The sequence below is a fragment of the Oreochromis aureus genome, linkage group 16, assembly GCF_013358895.1.
Source record: "Oreochromis aureus strain Israel breed Guangdong linkage group 16, ZZ_aureus, whole genome shotgun sequence".
Lineage (NCBI taxonomy): Eukaryota > Metazoa > Chordata > Actinopteri > Cichliformes > Cichlidae > Oreochromis > Oreochromis aureus.
In genome coordinates, this window is record NC_052957.1 from 12,471,059 (window position 1) to 12,491,685 (window position 20,627).

At 38.6% G+C, this 20,627-nt stretch overlaps 2 protein-coding genes across 3 annotated transcripts in view; one reads left to right on the forward strand and one right to left on the reverse strand.

The window, feature by feature from the left end:
• LOC116311981 (E3 ubiquitin-protein ligase SH3RF3) overlaps positions 1-6,886 on the forward strand; it is a 113,345-nt gene extending 106,459 nt beyond the window's left edge. The window contains exon 10 of one of the 2 annotated variants that reach the window (XM_039599973.1): positions 1,584-6,886. In XM_039599973.1, the coding sequence (XP_039455907.1) occupies positions 1,584-1,668 (85 nt within the window). In that variant the 3' untranslated portion in view covers positions 1,669-6,886. The remainder of the gene's footprint in view (positions 1-1,583) is intronic. The other variant, XM_031729226.2, reaches the window with a different exon arrangement.
• Positions 6,887-9,064: 2,178 nt separating this feature from the next.
• Positions 9,065-18,911, reverse strand: sept10 (septin 10). The gene is made up of 10 exons (XM_031729223.2): positions 18,754-18,911; positions 17,716-17,830; positions 17,029-17,224; positions 16,725-16,911; positions 13,377-13,538; positions 12,951-13,047; positions 11,737-11,905; positions 11,518-11,650; positions 10,966-11,144; positions 9,065-10,201 (listed from the first exon to the last, which is right to left on the reverse strand). The coding sequence occupies exons 1-10, from the start codon at positions 18,781-18,783 to the stop codon at positions 10,186-10,188; spliced, it is 1,284 nt and encodes a 427-aa protein (XP_031585083.1). The 5' UTR covers positions 18,784-18,911; the 3' UTR covers positions 9,065-10,185.
• Between the last annotated feature and the right edge of the window lie 1,716 nt (positions 18,912-20,627).

Below are 20,627 nucleotides of genomic sequence, written 5' to 3' on the forward strand. Positions count from 1 at the left end.
AATAACAGCAAATATTTTCTGACAAGTTTAAGCAATTTTGGCATCAAATCTTGTGAGAGTCTGGAATAATAAACCATAAGCAGACAATGGATAAAAACAAAGGCAGGAGCCTCTCCAGAAGTGCCTTCATGACCAGTTGGTGCTGCGATCCCACAAAGAGAAAAGTAATACTGGGTTTCTCTTGAGGTGGTAGATTTTTGTCATATATGCTGCCATCTATGTTAGTTGTTCTACACTGACTGCAATATGTGAGCTTAAGTACCCGAGCTTAAGTGTTGAATAAGAACATCTCTTAATACTATGGTGAAACACAGTGTAAGGAGTGTTACCTGTGAAATAGAAGAGGTTACAAAACACTGGTTACCTTCTTAGAAATGCAACACTAAAGTAATGTAACTAAACCTTTGATTACTAACAAAGGGTTTAAGCAATAAAACTGTAAAGTCCTCTACAGACTGTAAATGTTTCCTTAGGTTTGACATCAAGTGTTTCAGTGCTCAAAGCATAAATAAACAAGCTCTACTCTCTATAGCAATGTTGATTTCAATAGGAAAGTGTTGAATTTCCATCACTGAAAGGCGCTCTCGTCTGACCGCATGGCCACTTGCCTGGCGTGGTCGACTGTTTTCAGGCATGGCAGACTCAGATTGCTTACAGTAATATGCATTGATTTGACTGGCAGGCAAGAGGTGTATAAGAGAGCCAATCAAAAACAATCTGAGCACTACCAAATGAATAAAGCCTGTGTACACATAGAAAGCTCCCTGTAAGCCATCCTACTCACGAAACATTCATTCTTTTTCTTTCCCATGCACACACACTAACACACACACACACTTTGTGCCTCCTTAGAAAAAACCTGTAAATGCTGGAAGGCACTTAAAGACTCCTCAGCTGGACGTTGAAGGGGAATAGTGCATTTAGCATAAAATTATCACCGTCAGCAGGATGCTGGTGTAATGGGAACGCTGGTTATCACAGAATGATGCTTATTCTGTTTGTGTGAGGAAAAAAGCAGAGAAGGAAAACAAATCTCGTCCCCTGTGTTTGACAGCGTTACACCAAAACATCAGCACTATGGTTATCACAACAACTTATCACGCACTTGCAAAAACATCATTCACTGTGGAAGATTTAACGGGCCTGTGGAATTAATCTCTGGTTCTCAAGTGGTAAAAGAAACGGTTTAATTTATAGGTAAAATTTTTGATTTTTTTTCTTGTAACAAGAAGCGACTCCTCAGTCACTCAGAAGAGCTGCTATTTTGCACCTGTGTGTGAAACTGCAGATTATATTAGAGGCTGATGGCATTGTCAAAATATAAAAATTTAAGTATGATATTCCACAGAAGTGACTAACTAGTCATCTAAATTGTAGCATTTATACTCACTGACAGTTTATTAGATACACCTTGCTAGTATCTGGTTGGCCCCCTTTTGCCTTCAGAATTTATGTTTTTTGCATAGATCCAACAAGGTGCTGGAAACATTCCTCAGAGATTTTGAACATTTGGGTGATACAATTTAGTCAGGAGGATCGTCCCAGCATACGATCTTGACTTTGCTACTCTGTGTCTCTGTGAGGCAGGTATCGTGTGGTGGTTCCGTACCCACCCCAGAGCGAGGCAGAGATCGAGCTGCGGGAGGGAGACGTGGTGTTCGTCCATAAGAAGAGGGACGACGGCTGGTACAAAGGCACTCTGCAGAGGACGGGTCAGACCGGCCTGTTTCCAGGCAGCTTTGTCGAGAGCTTCTGAACTGCAAAAAGCGGACGAATGAATGCACACATTGTTCCTGTTACTGAGTCATAAAACACATGAACACACACACAAAATCCAAGGTTGGGCTGATATTAGGTTCCCCAGATTTATCTTTGTTTTATTGGATTAAAGCTCAACACTGGCCTTAAGAGGCGGCTAACCTTGAAAACAAAGGAGACTTTTAGTTATTTATATTTGCCAAAGTAATCTGTTTGGAATTAAAATGTTGTTGATTCTATTGGAAAATATAATTCAGAATGAGAATACTTTATTAATCCCTAAAGAAATTATATTATTTATTACTAATTATTGGTGTTGGCTATAGTAATCCATATCAGTCCAACTTATCTACACACACAAACACACGTATACACACTGATAATGTACAGGAAAGCTCGTTCCTGCCTCGACCAGCTCAGCCACACAGGAAGCAGGGCAGCTTTTCCCATTATCCGCCCAGTGTTGGGTCAGAGAGGCTCCATCAGACTCGGTTTCCAGACCCGTGATGTTGACTACTGAAGGCACGCAGACTGAAAGAGCACAGAAAGACGAACCCTGCCTCCCAATTCTCCTCCTCGGCATCATCCACCAGCAAACACTAGCTCAAAAAAGCATTAGCTCTGCTTTTCCTCTAAGACCTCAGAACTTGAATTCGGGTGCTTTCTTTGTCTGAGAAGTGAGAACATACAGCCAGGTGACGAGGAAGCACATAAGCCTACACTCCAGAATCATTGTAAGCACATCTCTGTGTCGAATCTACGACGAGTATGTTTCTTTTCAACCCGATATATTATTTGTTAACGATGCATGTAGCATTATTACATTTTTTAAAAATGTTGAAATAGATATTTTGTGTTGCCATGCTGTGTCTGTCACGGGATTTGTAATTTAAAAGCCAGTGTCACAAAAAGTCTAAATTAGGTCATTAATTTTTCTATTTAAATATCATAAAATAATGGTGAACCGCTTATTTTTATTCAAGTTTTTTTTAATTACATTTGATTTAAACAGACCCCATCAGTTGGATTAAGCTGAATTGTTGAATGTAAAAAGGAACACAAAGTCACACCAAAACTCCTTTAAAGAATTCATTTGTATTTATAATGCTGTTTTTGAACTTCTGTATGAGTTTAGAAACAAAAGAAATGCACTTGGTAATATTTGATACAACCTTCCAGAATATCTACATTTACAGTATTTTACTAATGTACAGTATTTACTTGACAAAGGGGATTTCCACTGCTGCTTGTGACATACTTGTTTTAAGCGCAAATATGATTTTTCTTTAAGAAAGCACAAATTTCTTTGGTGGGGCGAAATGACTAAAACATTTTTTTCGGATGTCAGCTTGAAATGTAAAAAAAACCCCACAAAGTTTCCAGTATTGACAGTTCTCATCAAATAAGTACAAAGATTGCGAAGAGTATTTCCTCTTCCTCAGCTTTTTCCTCGACAGTTTTTTATCTATCCTGAGACAACGTTGCCAAACCAAAACTGCACAGACTCGATGCTCGTGAAAGAATAGCTGAGAGGGGAAACGCCTGACTCAGAGGACAAACTTTCATCATGCAACTGCCAGAATTGACTTTGTTACTCAGATCGTGTCAAATAATTTTGTTCCGCTTTAGTGAAAGTGTAGTCTGTCTGCTTCTGTGATTCTTTCGTATCCAGAGTTTAGATGCAGGCTTGCCTGGTTTACATTCTGCCACAACCACCTACCTGTTTTCCTGCTTGTGGAGACAAAAGCACAGCAACACTCAGAGCCTGACTCACTCGCTGTGTGTGCGGCGGTACGTCAGAGAGAAAGAGGCGGTCAAAGAGCACAGGTACAGGGCACGAGGCACTTCCTCACCTATTTTTTTTTAAATGAGGCAGAGTTAAACACACAGGCGAGGGTTATTCATTGGCTGAACTCTTAGATTTCTAATTGGCTCTAACCTGATCCTAAGCACAGAGCCTTTATGGCTTAAGCACTGTTGAGTCTTCTTCCTACATCCATGTTATGCAGGAAGAAAAATACACTGCTCACAAAAAAATTCATTCATTAAGGGAAAATTTGATCATCACAGTACAGACTAAAGTAAGTAAAATGTCAGGGATGTCATGCTGTACAGTTAGGAAGCACAAACCTTTATGAATCAGTTTCACCTGCTTTGGTTCAGGTTCACACTGAGCACATGTGAAAGACGTGAAAGAGCATGAAGATGCCGTAGCAAACTTTTATGATGCCACCAAGAGCAGACCTGCCGATTCTGGTGTAGTCTGCTGATGCCAATCAGTGATGTCCAGGTCTCCTCATCAGATGATCCATCTCCTCCACACTTTTGAGATTGTGCTGGGAGACACAGCAGAGGGATATACCACAAAGTTCAACAAAGCCAGGCTTTCTTTGCTTTAGCTTATTCGATAAAACCCAAACAATTACAGAGCTCTGAAACTTTCAAATAGATACAATTAAACATCAAACGTTACGTATCAGTTTTAAGCCATCCTTGCTAAATTGGGCCAAAGTGTCATGATGGATGGTCAGGTACAGAAATGCCATATCGTTGAGTCCGCTCATCTGGATGGAAATTGCTTTAGTTTGTCAGCAGAACAAAGTAAAAGTAATTTTATTGATTAGTGTGTGTTCTGCGTTCTTTAGCTGCAGTTCCAGCAGTCTAAAAGAGAGTTAAGAGCAGATTAGTGTGAAGTATAACAACATTTATAGATTTTCTGCATCACCAAATGAATAAATGTATCATGCCAATGCCCAGTTTGCACCGTTGAACCTTTAAAGCTCTGATTCATTCATGATGTTAACAGCTTGCGCACGTAATACATATTCACCCAGCAGACCATTTACATTCCACTTAAAACATGCTGTAAATAAAAGAATCAGTGAAAAAGTGGTCAATTTTAAACCAAAACTCTGAACATAACCTGACCCTGATCACTTTATGAGATCAGCATAAGTTACCACGGTGATTTAGTCAGAAGAGAGCCACTTTCCTTTGTAGTGTAACCTGCTACTATCATTCAGGCTGTCAGTAGCGAGAAGGACACTTGACAGAATAAAACTTCTGAAAAATGAGTAAGGAGGAATGAGGAGAGAGGAATGGTCTGTGGCCACCACCTTTAAATCCTTTAATAATTCCTGTAATTCCCTTTGCGGTGGGTTGTCTTGCTGTCACTTTCATGTGCACCACAATGATTCCTCATGCTTCCTACCTGCACAGATTGATGTCCCTGAAGTTGAACTGACATTGCGCTATATTTTGTTGATCAAATGAGCAGTGTAGATACAAAAAGGTATCTACACTGCTCTGAGAATCTTTATTTACAGAGCACTTTTTTGAACATGCATACAATTTTAGCTAATTTAAAGAACATCAACAAGATAAATGGCACAAAACTTGTCGCATTTTGGTCTTTTTTTTTCTTCCTCAGAGAAGAAACTCTACAAACTCTAGAGGACAAAATGTTTGGAAGCTACTCTCACGTGTTTTCCACAAATTATCAGACCGAATGATCAAATCTGAGACCTTCCAGCGAAATCAGTGGATACTTGAAGAAAAAAGCACATAAGATAAACAGATGCTAAATCAGACTACAACGCAGAATTCACTAGAAACCATTTTTTCCCTCCCAGATACTTTCGATGCTGTGAGATACTTGTGCTTTCTGAACATTAGGCATATAATTTTGAAATACAAGCAAAATAAATATACTGGACTCTAAATTAAAGTTTTTTCCCACACATACAGACCAGGGCTAGGCTGTTTTCCGTTAACATTACTTATATGAAGAAACTCGCTTCTATTCTTAACACGTTTAATGTTTAACTGGTCGATTTTGTCTATGTGATGTTATTTTATACAAGTGTACCAGACTATGATCTTTGTATGTGTTTCAGTGGGGCGTTTGGGTTCAGTCGATTAAAAGTGCCAGTTTATTTACCTTGAAAAAAACTAAAGGGAAAGTAAATGCCAAATTTTTTGATATTGTGATGGGAAACTTCAATCTGAACATATCTACATTGGCCTTCAAAACCTGTCAGTCAAACCCCAGTGCCTACAAATGTCAATACACAAGCAAACACAAGTATACGCTCTTACTTTTCCTTCTAGGTAGATCAGTGCCCTCTTTCCCTCTTTGTTGTGTTTGTATCAGTGTGATAAGTCTGCTGGTTGCTTTTCAGTCCACACAAAGACGGAAAACCAGCAGATCCCAGAACAGTTTCTGAAGAAACACTGAGCAAAGTTTGGATCTGTTTGGATGCCCGCTAAACTGAGGACTTTAATTTCTATAAAGTCAAACTTAAGCACAGGTCCTTGTTTGCCCGGTTTGTTCTTGTTTGTTTGTTTATGTTCTTGGGGGGGTTGATGTGAGGAGAAAGCGTTTACAAGAGTCAAAAAGTCAGGAATAAAACCACTGCACGGTGGTCACTTTACGCAAAATAACTTGAACCGCTGGTTTTTGCAAACTGTCTTCATGTGTTTTGATTACGTGATGTAAGCTCGTCGTTTGCCTCAGCTTCCTGGTTGTGGAAAATGTGAACAGGTTTTGAACAGCAGCGGTAGCTCCCACTGGACGCGAACACATCGTTGGATTTTGTATGATGCTCCTGTTTCGATTGAGCTTGTTTCAGATTATGAATTTGAAATATTAAATGCTCAGCTAATTTTGGCTTGTCCTTCCAGGAAGCCTGAGCTGTGTCACCCTGCCATCTTGACTTAGATGTTGGCCATATTTGTTCCTATGGATACTTGGGTGTTTGTGTGTGTGATGAGAGAGGTTGGGAGGAGGCATCTGTATGTAGCTCTTTACATAAAAAAGAAACTTTATTAAAAAAAATAAATTAAAAAAAAAAGTTTGGTGGAGCATGGGTACTCATGCCTCCACAGGAAAGAGTCCAGCAGAGCAGTAAGAGAAACAGAGGGAGGAAAAAAAGTATATATATTATTCTATATTGTGCAGAATATTTATAGGCCTTTTGTGCCATTGAAGTCATGCTCTGTGCTGGCCACGCCCAGCGCTCTCTACCATGTGATCATTATACATCGTCTTGTACTGATGACCCGTGGTTGATTTGATTGTTTTTTCATGTCAAGTGCATTTTTCGCAATAAATGCCTTTGTTTTAAAACAGCTGTTCAGTGTGTTTTTCCCTACATGTTGCCTGCAGCTTTATGATTGTCATGAAAGAGGAAGTGGCAGAATCAATTCACATTTATGTGCTCCTGGTACAAAAACAAGGACATTACCTGTATAGCCCATTAAGATTTCACAGCTGGCCATTAGAGAATCCATCCTGCAGAGTCATATTGTATCTTGCTATAATTATAATTATCTTGTGATAAGCTGTGGGAGCAACACTCCAGGTATGGTTGTTGGTGTATTATTAGTGAAGGGTGTTTAGGAATAAAGGAAGACATTATTCCTCTTTTATCCTTCCCCCCATTGTCTCTTTGACTCATTCTTGAATCTCTATCTTCCTCCTTTCATATCTTCTTCCTCTTGGCCTCTAAAAGCCAATGCTGGTGTGGATGAGGTGTGTAATTGGTAAATTTCAGAGCATCAGCGGCACTCCCCTTAAATGACAACCCTATCTTTCCACAAGTCGAGCCTGTCTCCAGCGATCACCCCCATTTGCATTTAGAGTGACTAGCAAAAGGTGACAGGGGTGTGTGTACGGGAATGTCTGCATGTGCGAGTGCAGGTGTATGACAGCTATCTTAGCTGTAAACCCACTCATAAAAAACTCAACCCTAACACTTAAACTGCTGCGTTTAAAGCAGAGAGAGCATGCTGCACTTTTTTTTCTTTGATTTTTCAGATTTCTGCAGTGCACAGATTGTGTTCTGCCAGGAAAACTGGGTGAAATCACTTCCCACCTGGGAGCTGAATCTCCTAGAGAGCAGCTGAAGGTGTCTGTATGTACACACACACACACGCCCATTCTCCAGTTTTCCTGGGTGAAATGGTTCTCCTCTAGGTGTCCTCTTCTCAGCTTATTATACCAGTGAGGTGCTGCAGGCTCCTGCAAGGAATCGATCAGCATTCCTCTGCTTTACGCCAGAGCTGTCTTTCCACCTGTCTGTGTGCCAGCTCCAGAGTTGCACTAAGGGAAAGAGTGCTGGAGGGTAAGACACTGCAGGGAACAAGTCCTTTATCAGGCAATATAGGGCACTCCCTTTGTGTGTGTGTGTGTGTGTGTTCAGATATAGCAAGTGGTGGGTAGGGGAGATGTTAAGCTGCTGTTACCTACTAAATCTTACTCTAAAGCAAAGGGAGAGCTCTGCTCTCATCCACCTATCTTCTGAGAAAAGGAAAATGAAATGTAGACATCTTCTAACATTTCTTCTAACTGAACCACACAGATGGAGGCATTTAAACATAAAACACTCAAATGCCTTAAAAGTGTTATTTCAGTGATTAGATGTAGTGTCAGCAACCAACAACAAAACTTTAGTGAGGCAAAACAGGCCTCGCTAAAGAAATGATTTCCACCAAATACAGTGTATGATGTCAGACCAACAGTACATATAATGGTGTAATAATCTCCACAATTAGATATCCTGGGGGAATTCCTTGGCAGGACTGCAGTGATGCCATTGCACATGGACATAACATTTCCACGGTCAAATCTTTGAAGCAAGTGCAAACAGACTGTGGGTATCGTTAAATCAGTCCTCATTCATTACATCGCAGTCTGAACCTCACGCTGTACCAGAACAGAAACTGTTGGATTCGTACACCAACACAAATCAGCAGCTTCTCAATTATTTAACTTCACAAATCCCAGGTAAACCACCACATTTGCATATTATGTTTCTATTTGACAATTGTGTAAAAATAAAAAAATACAATAATAATAATGATAATCTGAAAAGAAAACTAGAATCATCAGAAAAATAATCAATTAAGCTCACAAATTCTATACTTCTATCCTTGCATGAGTTGACAGTAAGTGCCGTAAGTGCACTGGGCCTGAGTGCAGCACCAGCACCATCAGCACATCCATGTGTTAAACAAGACAACTTTCTTCTAATTGGCTGCCCCTCACAAACACATTTTAAACAGCAGGCAGGTGGGTGGATGGGGCTTTGTTCTTGTGCACCTGAGAAATCAAGGATATTAGTAAAAGAAATCCTTCAGTTTGTCACACATTAATTTTTTTTAAATTTATTTTTAAATCAAGATCTATGATAAGAAATCAAAGTAGATGGGCAGGTTATAATGGAATTATACCAATCCAGCTCACGAGAGAGGAAATGTGTTGTCTATAAAACATCCCTATAATGAAGTAGACAAACACAATCCATCATCATAAAAATACAAAGATTTATTTAGAAAGAAGAAAAGCTCCCATATAATACTGTTTATTCCTTAAATATAAGTGTAGTACAAATGTGTCTCAGGCAAGCATTTATCCAGTAGGCATCGGTGTGTTTCCCTGGATGTGATCACAAACTGGATAGCATAGTTTTTAGGTTTAATACAGATAAGGCACTATTACCTTTAACTAGTGTAAATACAGTAAGTTAATTTTTTTTTTTTTAAATCATTAAAACCAGCAGCAGTGTTGCGGTTTACTCCGGAGTATTGCTGAGAAAGGGTTTCACACAGTTAAAAAGTCCAAAAAAGCGATGAACAGAAATATGTAGAATACAGTCTTCAGAGAAATACAATTCTCCCTTAAACAGCGACTTGATGTGATGCATTTTTTCCCCGTGAGTCAGCTCTTCTCAGACAGACAGGACTGCAAGCGTCAACGGTTTGTGTCAATATATAAAAAAAAAATAAAATAAAATGAAAATAAGAGAGCAAGTAAAACAAAATATATATGTATAAAAATACACAGTAACATGTACCTAATCCCAAACCAAGCCTCTGTCTCACCCTCCTCAGAAAACCATTTAACTGTAAACCTCGGCAGAGAAGTGAAACGCTCTGAACCAATTTGTTCCCTTTGGAACAACCGCAAGAGAACGTGTGAGGTTCCTAACAGTGTTTTTTGGGTTTTTTTTTCTTAGTTAATGCTAGTATGTTCAGATTAAAGATTTAGAGTATCAAGGTGGTGTGCCAAACAAAGAGAATATAAAAAACTGGAAAGAAAGAGGGAAATGTAATATTCTGTGACACACTTCTGACAACTGTTAATGACAGAAACACTAGACAAACCTTCAAAAATGGTCACGGAGTATTACATATGGTGTTGGAAAGCTGAAAGTTAATTGTACCTCACAGGAACCACTTCACTGCTAGAAAGATAAAAAATTAAATATATGATTCATTTTAAAGTAAATTTTGCACTTTGTTGAACTGATTTATGTGTTTTTTTTTTGTTTTTTGTTTTACTGTTAGCGTTACAACTGGCCACAGGGGTGTGGAAAGGGTGTGGGGTATAACGTCACTGGTTTTGCTGGTCACAACTGAGAATCTTCACATGAAACCAGAACTGAAAAAAAGAACAAGAGAGAGACATATGAGCAATTTACAGAATTTCCCGTTTGCAGTTAATCAGTGACAATAACTTATACAACATCTTACATGTGCACAGATCTTAAACATCCTCATTAGTTATCAGATTTGATACCCTTGAGTTCAATGAGTATGTCTTCATCTGCACCGTCTCTTAGAGAACAAGTAACTAATGACTTGTGCAGGGGTGCTTACTCACATTATTATATATGTATAAAGGAACACTTTTTAATCAAAGTATAGCATCACGCCAGGTAAACTTCTGGGCTATTGATCTGGCCAGTTAAGGAGCAGAAGTGTTTATGAAATTAACAACAGGAGCACTAGGAGGCAACAATAGCTCTTTTTCCATTATTACCTACTCAGACTTTTCAGGGTTTTCCATTAGGTCATAGTACCTGGTACCAGATACTAAAATAGTACCTGACCAGCTGGGGTTCCAAGCAATCTGAGCAGGTATTAAAAATATGACATCTACAGACTGCATGCTACGATTGGCTGGTCAGTGGTATCACTCGAGGAGTCATGAGAGCATCGCCTTCACAAAAATCAAAACTGTAATTTTAGCCATCATTTTTTCTTTGGTTTGATGAATTCAGCCTTCTGTATGTTGATAATTTTCATTTCCAACAAACAATGTGGGATCCTTTTATTCCGAACACATTACTCTGATATCCAGTATGACTCGCCCCCCAGTATTCCATAAAAGCACAGGCACTGGTATTTGCAGAATTCTCTTACTTCTTCCGGTCTTTGTCCTTCTTGCCATTGGCAGTGAGGCTCTGGGCCTGCAGGAGTTGGGCAGCAGCTTTTCTTTTGCCGAAGGAGCTTTGGTCTTCATCAAGAAGCCGCTTCTTCTCCTCCAAAGCAGCTTTCTCTTCAGCATGGAGGCGCTTGAGCTGCTCAAAACGACCCTGGAGCTGAAAGAATGAGACGTGACAACACATGTTCATTACATAATAAAAGTCAAGTCTTACTTTCACACGTCGAACAAATTAAATGTAAAAGTGTAGAAAGGTAGACTGATTGGGTGAAAACAAAACATCAGTGAATTTTTTCATGTTTTTTTAATAATAGAGCATAAAACTGAAAGCAGAATATAAAAATGACTTCTTTAATGGGGAAAAATGGAAAAGCTGACTTTATTTTTCCAATAGGAAACACATTTTTACTTTAATCTCTTCAGCTGATGCGAGATTTTATTAGTCTAGTAAGAATAGGAAACCCGGGACAAAAAGCACATTGCTTAAGGTGTGTTGTGAGGACATCAGTTTGCATTTATGCACTGTATACCTCTCTTTCAGCGTCCTTTAGTTCCGCTTCCTTCTCCTTTACCCTCTGCACAAACATTTGCCTCATTTCATCCTCCCTTTTCTGCAGCTCCACCAGAAACTCCTGACGCTTTGCCTCATACGTCTGCTGCAAACTGCAACATACATAACTCGGCTGTAAGTCATATGTCCGTGCATTTTCTCATTTTGTGGATGTATGCATGGGTTTGTGACGTCACACCTGACAGGTTTGCACTCTGAGTCTGTGTCTTTGAAACCAAGCTCTTCAAGCTTGCAGCGTCTGTAGAGCTCGTAGTGCCGAGTGTGTGTCTGCTCTCTCAGGTCTTCCATATTTACGCATATGAGCATCTCCCTCAGCTTAACAAAGTCGCAATGATTCTCATTTTCCACTGATGCACACACATCAAAGAAATCAAAGGGTTATTCTTCATAATAAAATACATTCTAAGCTTCAAGTTAAAAAAAAAAAATAGTTTCAAGTAGTGCTGGGCGATATATATCATGTGGACGATAGAAAAGTGTCTATCGTGCCATTTGTCTTCTATTGTTTCTAACCCAATTCTATAAATTATTACATAAAATATATAATTAAATAGCCTGTGGCAATTATATTAGTGTTGTCTTGTCACTATACATACTCTAACTTTATGCAAGAGAAAATAAAGTAAGTAAAAAAATTATATTTTTCGGTGAGAAAGAAACTCCGTCTTGTGGTTTTGCGACATGTGTGCTGCTTTACGTGCACCGGATTTCCAGCGGATGGGAAATGGGAACGCCTATGCGAGATGCTTTATGGTAACTCAAAACGATGGATCGCTGAGCGGACGGGTTGCAGTTTCATGCCCGGACATGCAACAGGCAGAGACAGCTACACAGGCAGCCCAAGAAGAAGCACTGTTACGGATGAGCTGGAGGAGGTGGCTGGGAGAGGGGAGGTCGTCTGTGATTTGGTTGTATTTCGGGTTCAACAGCACAGACAGAGCAGAAGACGCCCATTTGCAAGCTATGCTATAAAACTATTCCCGCGCCCGATGGAAACACAACAAATCTCTTTCTACAGAAGGTCCACGAAAAAGAATACCCTACATGAGGCCACAGCGGTTTTCATTTGATACATTGTTTGTTTCTTATTTGTGACAGTTCCGTTAAATGTCTCTTCAAAATAAAGTTGGAGAAAAGTAAGCAATGAAATTTGTCAAACTTTTCAGAGAATAACTGGAAACATTGTGGTAATATTGTGGTATATCGTGATATACGTATATCGTTATCGTGATATAAAATCATTCATTTCATGATAAATATTTTTTCCATATTGCCCAGCACTAGTTTCAAGCATGACACAAAGTGTAGCCAGTGAAAACCACAGTAAAGGAAAATGTTGCAGTAAACTGCCAAAGCTTTAAAGAAATCCATAAACAGAGTAATTCATCCTACCTTGCACTACACCCCATGGATACTGGCGAGCTTTCACCATCTTGTTTCCAACAGCAACTTCCTCTGTGCTGCCTACTACAGCAAATGGCAAATGACCCTTGAAGAAAAGAAAAAAAAAAAAAAAAAGAAAAAAAAAAAAATCATATACAAGATGGATTCATGCATCTGAAGCAAGAGACACAGCTTGGTACACAATACTTAACTAAAGCTGTTGTAGATCAAACGCCTACATTAATATTCTCACTTAAAATCACAGATGCCTTTTACACCAGGTCCCTCAGAAATGTTTCCTTTGACAAAACAAAACCCACATGGTGTGTGTCTGCAATTTGAATTATATGTTTAGAATATTTCTGCCACTAAAAACATTCACCTAAACCTGTATCTGAGAAAAGTCTGTCTGTGTGAGCGTGTGTGTTTCCTTACATTCATTGTAGTGTTGACTTTGGCCACAGTCTCATCATCCAGTGGGAACTGGTATATCTGGACACCATTGCTGACCAGCTCACTCATGATCTTGATCTTAAACTTGTGCAGTTCACTCTTGCTGATGGTGTCGGCTTTGGCAATCACTGGGATGATATTCACCTACAGACAGATGTGATAAATGTTCATGATAAGCATAGTGACAGTATTTTTTAGAAATACATGCCAGCTACAGAAAATAACTTTTCATGCCATCTGTGAAATATAATAATAATAATAATAATAATAATAATAATAATAATGATGATGATTAAAAACAAAATGATAATCTGATAATCCAGTTTACCATCACACATATTTTCACCACGTCTTTGTTATGATGGAGTCATAGCTTCCATTTTCATAGTCAGACCTTCATCTCCATTAACATCCAATGCCTCAAATGCACAAAATTATAAATCCACTAAAGAATGCTAGGCCACACTGATATCAGTAGCTTGATATGGTTCAATGACACTGAGAACAAAGACATGAAAACCACTGCATTTCCTCTCAGTACGCTAAAGGACATTTATATACAGATAAATACTGAAAAATATAAAATATATACAAATAAATTTATTTTCATCACAGCTATCGCATTATTTTAGAGACTCTTATTCTCTATAAGAACTAAATCACTTTGAATGTTGCTGCTATACCATGACAGTAACTACCATTATCCTTAAGTTGCATGTAGACAATCTATAAAATTCGAAACACTAAATTCACAAAGTTATCTTCAATAAAATGAGCAACTCCTGATATCACAGGCATCCACTAATTGAGCTAAAACAAGTCATTTTCACAGCCCAGCATACCATGAAAGTACATGTAGACACATTAAAAACATCCCGTCATCTGACTGGTAACAGTATCACTCAACAAGAACGGGAACTGTATTTGTTGTCCCTCTCTCTTTATCAGAAATTCTTTCTCCTAAAACTATTTTTTGCTAAGTGTTACAAAAACCATGTTTTCTGAATGCCATTTCTGGCCCAGCAGTTCACTATGCTGTCCAAGTCATCCCGCATTCCTGTCTGTCTGTCACGTTGTCAAACCAAACCGGGACCTGGAATGACTTGTTGTCATTGGGCGAGCTTCTGGGGCCAGACCACACACACCCATACACACATACAGAATACACACACTGATCCCAGCAGAGAAGTCTTAAGAGATCTGATCCAACAGCTGTCTGAGTGAGTGACTGTCTGTCTGTCACTGCTGCAGATTGGACAATTGGCTCTTTCTGTGTGGTTCTGTACACTGACACAGAAGGACAACTTGAGTGTGTGTGCGTGAGGTGATTACAGCATTCCAGTGCTGCTTCTATCCCTTTCACACGCAAATCCAGGGTTACCGACACTCCAGAGCAGCGAAACCACACAAACACACAAAAAGCACAAAGTTGCTACACACAGGGAGCATGGGAAAGTCTCTAACCATTTCAAGAGGAATGGATAGAAGGGGGTTCAGTTAGTTGGAGTGAACCTCTCCCAGCAGTCAGACATAAAAACAACCACAGCAGTAACTTATACAGAAACTCCCACCATCTCTCCCACACACAACCACATATAATCTGTCTTCATGTTAAATGTTTTCACAGCGTATTCCTACTAAAGAAGCTATAAAAGAAGGCACCTTTTGCAGTTATCGCTTCCAAGTTTGAAATTTATCTCCTGCAAATGCATCATGAAGGCATCACTAAATCTCCTGTTATCCCTGTAGTTCACTGAAGACAAAGCTATCAAAGTTAAGCCAGCCTTCATCTTCATCCACAGACAGTACAAAAGATGGATGTAACCACGGTGACATCAGCCAGTGGTTTGTGAAATCCTGTTCTAAGCTGAACAGCGTTTGCCATCACCTCCTTGTTTTGAAACTGGGTGCAACAAGAGAGGAGGATCTGAAACTGAACATATCCTCCATAATTCTCTTGACCAGATTTTTAACTTTTGTTTTTATTATTCAGGATTACCTAAAAATAACAATAAGGTGTTTTACTGAGGTCACAAAGAAAGGAAGTTGAGGGTGGTTTTCAGATAACCTTTTATAAATTCTTTTTTGGAACCACAGTTATTATCCACTGGCGGCCATAAAACGTTTATGGCACTTCAGCATTGGCTTGATTTTTCCGAGCATCCATCTTTTATAATGTTCAATTCGTCATCTTTAGCTCCAAACTGAAGGCGGAGATTACAATGCTTTTAGTATATAGTCTACATCATATTCTAATTTTTCACTACCCATCTCCACACCACAATTCTTGTCATTGTCTTACCCTTTTAACTGTAATGAAATACTGCCTTACAGAATGTCTACTGTATTATTGCCCCTTTCCTCACTGGTAATCACTGGCCTGTTATGGACCGAGGGGAGTGGTCCAGGTCAGGTAGACAACTTAAGCCAGGTTTATGGTCAACGCACACCAAATGTAACGTCACCACAGCCCCGTCATTGTTTATACTGGCACTTGGAGCAAACCAGCTCAGTTCAGACTTCTCCTGAATGACAGGTTTTGCCATTCAGAATTTAAAAAAAATCTTGGCATTAGTGCTGGTATAAGAGTAGAAAAAGTCAAAACAAGAAGACATGAAAAGCAAGTTGGTTTGGTTTTTTTCTTCCAAAACGTATAATCTCTTCAAACCCTCTGTATATTCCGGGAATCTGAGCTTCTGTTCTGATATTTACTTAAATGGTAGTTAAAAACCAACATGATCATAGATTTGTGTGTCAGGTTATAGCAATCGAAAAGGGAAACGACAAGCCCAAACTACACCACAGCATGGCACATGCCAATAGTTGTGACGTCAGTTTTGGCGAATGCTGCTGTTTGCAAAAGTAACAATGGTGAGCACAAACTAGGTTTGAAGGTATGCTGTGACAGACACATCAACACACCTGACTCTCCTCAGATCAAATACCAAACATGCCCTTCTAATTAGGGTTTAACCTTTAGAGTACATCATCATTCCCCAATGAACAAGTGTAACATATCTAGATGCTAAACTCCAATTATATTCTTGTGCTGCAGTAATACATTTCAAATGTGAGTTGTCTGACTGAAATGTTGCTAGGCTAGATTTTTTTTAGAACCTAAGCCTGCTATTAACTAAGCTACTTAGTAGCACTGCAACCACAGAAACAGGTAAGTTTCGCCATCGATTACACAAAATGCATGAAACAACTTGACTTGCTACTTTTTCTACTTCAAAAATAAAGAAAACAACTTTAAAACTGACAGTGAGAAATCCAACACATTAATTATACCCTCTGACATGCACAAAACACTGTGGTCCTTTCTCCTACCTTGCTGTCTAGTTTCTTCATCGTGACCAGATCAAGGGATTTGAGTGAATGGCCTGAGGGGGAAATGAAGTAAAGGCAGGCATGGACTCGTGAGTCATGGTAGTTGTGAAGAGAACGCTTGATTTTTAGCTCCTCCTGGAGATAACTCTCAAATTGCCTGTCAATGTAGTCCACCACAGGCTGGTAGCTAAAACACATACATAAAGTGATCATCAGTAACTGGCAAGTTCACAACGACAGTAAAATCACTTCACGGCAGTCACAAACCTCCAACATTAATAACCTACTCAGCTGTTCCTCGTACCTCTCTTGTTTATTCATCTGGTCTCCAAAGCCAACTGTGTTGACCACAGTGAGACGTAGTCTAACGTTACTCTCCTGCAGGTCATACGTTTGAGCCCGGAGCTTCACCTGAGGTTCAAAGTGGGATGACTCAAAGTTCTCAAAGTTGGTATTAAATAGCGTGTCCATCAGTGTAGACTTGCCTATACCCGTCTCACCTAGGGGCACAAAAGAGAAGTATGATGCAATCTTTAGTAACTGAACTTGAAACAGAAACTTTTCAGCACAATTTTATTGTAACTGCCAAAAAGTCAGATTTATCCAGCAATTAAACTGTGGTCACAATGAATTCTAGCTAAGTGTGCAGGAGCTTTAACATCAGGCATGCCTGACTAAGAGCTGCAAACTGAGATCATTAACTGAATGTTTGTATGCAAAATAAAACTTAGCAATGCATTTCTATTACTATTTAATGACGGACAAACTACCTACATTTTATAAAGGCAATAAAAGTTTCTGAGAGAGTCTATGTTCTGTTATTCCTGTCAATTTGTTCAACAAAAATGTCCATTACTCCTGCCTAAATGACATGACAAATAATAAAAAATGTCTTAATTTTATCCTAAATATGAAAAAAAAAATAAAAAATTAGCTCATCATCAATGGCAAAAAAGAAACTCTGCATAATGTTGTGTGAGTGACACAGTACCGATGCAGAGAATATTAAAGCAGAAGCCCTGGCAGATGGACTTGTTGACAAGCTGGTCCGGAAGGCTGTCAAAGCCCACATGGCCAGCAAGAGACAAGGACCGGACTCCTTTATCCTGTGGAATAAATTTAACCAAAAAGCTGGGTTGTAACATTATGATGCTTTTTTTCCTCTCTTATTTCACAAAATATTGCACTTATACACAAACAGAATCACATATTGCACCGAGTAGTCTAGTCCAGCCAAGATGTTTACGTATTTTTGTCTTTATTCTTTGCCTCATTAGATAAATCTGGTTTTTAAAGCCTGTGTGTGGGCCAAAGAGGCACAAAAGCGGTCAGAAGACGTTAAATAGGTGGATTTATCTTACTGTCCTAACTTCCAAAAGCCTGAGATAACTTTAAATATCACCGTCGTCCGCTTCCTCAGACCTTCTCCAGTCTGAACTAATGAAACATCCCGAGTGTAGGTGGTCAGCACTGATTTAGATATACTATGATTAAGAACCTTTAATAACTCTGTGGGCGGTGCTGTGCTTTATTTCTGAATCCTTGTCATTGCTCGAAGTCAATACGCCAACTTTCATTCAGATTTGTGAGGGCTAATAATCAATGATATTTGTGTTACAAAGCTCCCGCAACGTACAAATACTTGTGGCAGGCACGAATTGCACACATATTTTCAACACCTTATCACGGAGCAAACGTAAATGATTCTATGAAACTAATGTAGCACTGCTAGTGTAGCGTTAGCCAGCTAGCGCCCTCTCACCCGTTTACCGTAGCGAAAGGCTTAGCTGGGAATCTTTTTCAACAAAGGTTCAGTACTTGTGTTGATAGCACATGATAAATATGCTGTCGAGTTTTGAACTTTGCTCCGTTTAAACTTGAATGTTTTCCATAACTGTAATAACTGAAAGTTTTCAGGCTAGGGGCTAACTTAATGATAGCCTCGGACACTCCCTGCTCAACTGTCTAGAAAGAAGTTAATTGTCGACAACGCATAGTAAAAAAACAAAATTAAAATAAAAATACTAACCGGCTGCCGTGCAACATCCGAAGAAGCCATAACTTAAGATAGGTCGTAAACAGATTCAGAAATAACTTTAAAAAAATAAAAAAAAAACTAGAAAAGGATCGACTTCTTTCTCAAAGAATCTCGCTTAGTACCGCCCTACTGCTGTCGACAACTGGACAGACGAGACCATTAAAGACAATGTAGTAATGGGACGATTTCTAAGTTTGTTTTATATCGACAGTCATGCAAGTTATGGCAACTTTTGTGAAGGCTGCACTATTTAAATGTTCTACCGGATGTGATTTACAAAAATATAAAAATAAGATAGAGCTGAAAAGCAAGAAAAACATTATCTTCCCCCTTTTTTAATAATGGTACAGCGCAATTTAATTTTCCCAGTGCTTACTTTGGGGACTGTTTGCGTCGACTCGACATAGCTGTTGTTACATATCATTCGACAAACAAAACATTAAAGTGTATGAAGTCAGATTTTTGGAGGTGTGATAATAATGAAATTATGAAATGAAAAATCATTATATATTATATTAATTTAAAACGGTTCTATATATGATCTGCTGTATATAGCTATGGGAAAATGCATGCAAGACCTACTAACTAATCCGGTTTATATGCTATAGATGAAGAAAGCTAAAGCAATTATAAATAGATTACAGATTATCAGGTTATTATGAACAAGCCATTAGAATATTCATTAAATTGCATGCCTTAAAATTCTACTCTTTCATTGAGCCTCGACTGCACCGATATTGTACAAAGCACAAACAAATCTGCTTCTAAACTGTATTTGGAGGTTTTAAATTAGAGCGAAAGCATGTGAACTAAGAATAAAAAAATATCTTTAAAAAAGCAAGGGTCCGGATAATTTAAAAACAAATACAAGGTGTATAGGTAAATGTGAGTAACTGTGATGAGGAATTAAGATTGTTCTGTTCATTATGTAATTTTAAAAACAGTTCAAAAAATCAGATCGCAAACTAATATAAAAATGCGGAACAGAATGATTTCCATTGTTTAAAAGAAACATTTGTTTTTGTCATGGTTCTGTTTCTTTTCCTTATATTGTATTATCTTTTGTGTTTGTTTGGTTGAAATCTTAATAGAAAAGCGTTGCCGTTTTGAATGCGCTCTATGTAAAAAAAAAAAAATATGTAGAGGTTTAATAAGCTTAAAGGTTCAATTTGCACCTTTTAGGTCAATAATTTGTGCTCGTCCCCTTGAATGTACTTCTTGGCTGTCATGGTGTATTTGTTTACTCTCCTGTGTTTGTTGTTTTGTAAAATGTTAATAAGGACTGAAAGATCAAGTTCTGCGGTGTATTAGTTTTATTATTTTTCTTTGTGAGGTAAATGTTTTAGGATCAGAATCATCTTAATCTGGGCAGGTTTTTGCACAAATACAAGGAGATTGAGTCCGGTTTCCTCATTGCATGCAAAAAGAAACGTGTTAAAAGAAATTATTTTAAATAGACAGTATATAAAAAGGCATATATATTTACAAGGAGAACATGAATACAAGGAGAAGATAAAAAAGTAAGAAACATTTAAGTTACAGAGCATAATACAAATTATAACAAACTACAACTGGGCATAAATGAAAGCAGTAAATAGGATGAACATAATGCAACCTGGATGAACCTTGGATATTAATTTTAATAGTTCAAATTGTGCAGTGCAATTATTATTAATACTGTGAGTGTGTTGACCGGAAACAATGTGCATTTTATTATATATTATGTATACGCAGTATTCATGGTCACTTTTAAATAATTAGTCGTCTGGGAAGCCTGCGTTTCCGATGAGCACTGGAACGCAACATGATTCTTGCCCCTCGCCTGTGAGACGATGTGAGCGCCCCCTGTCTGACAGAGCTAAACA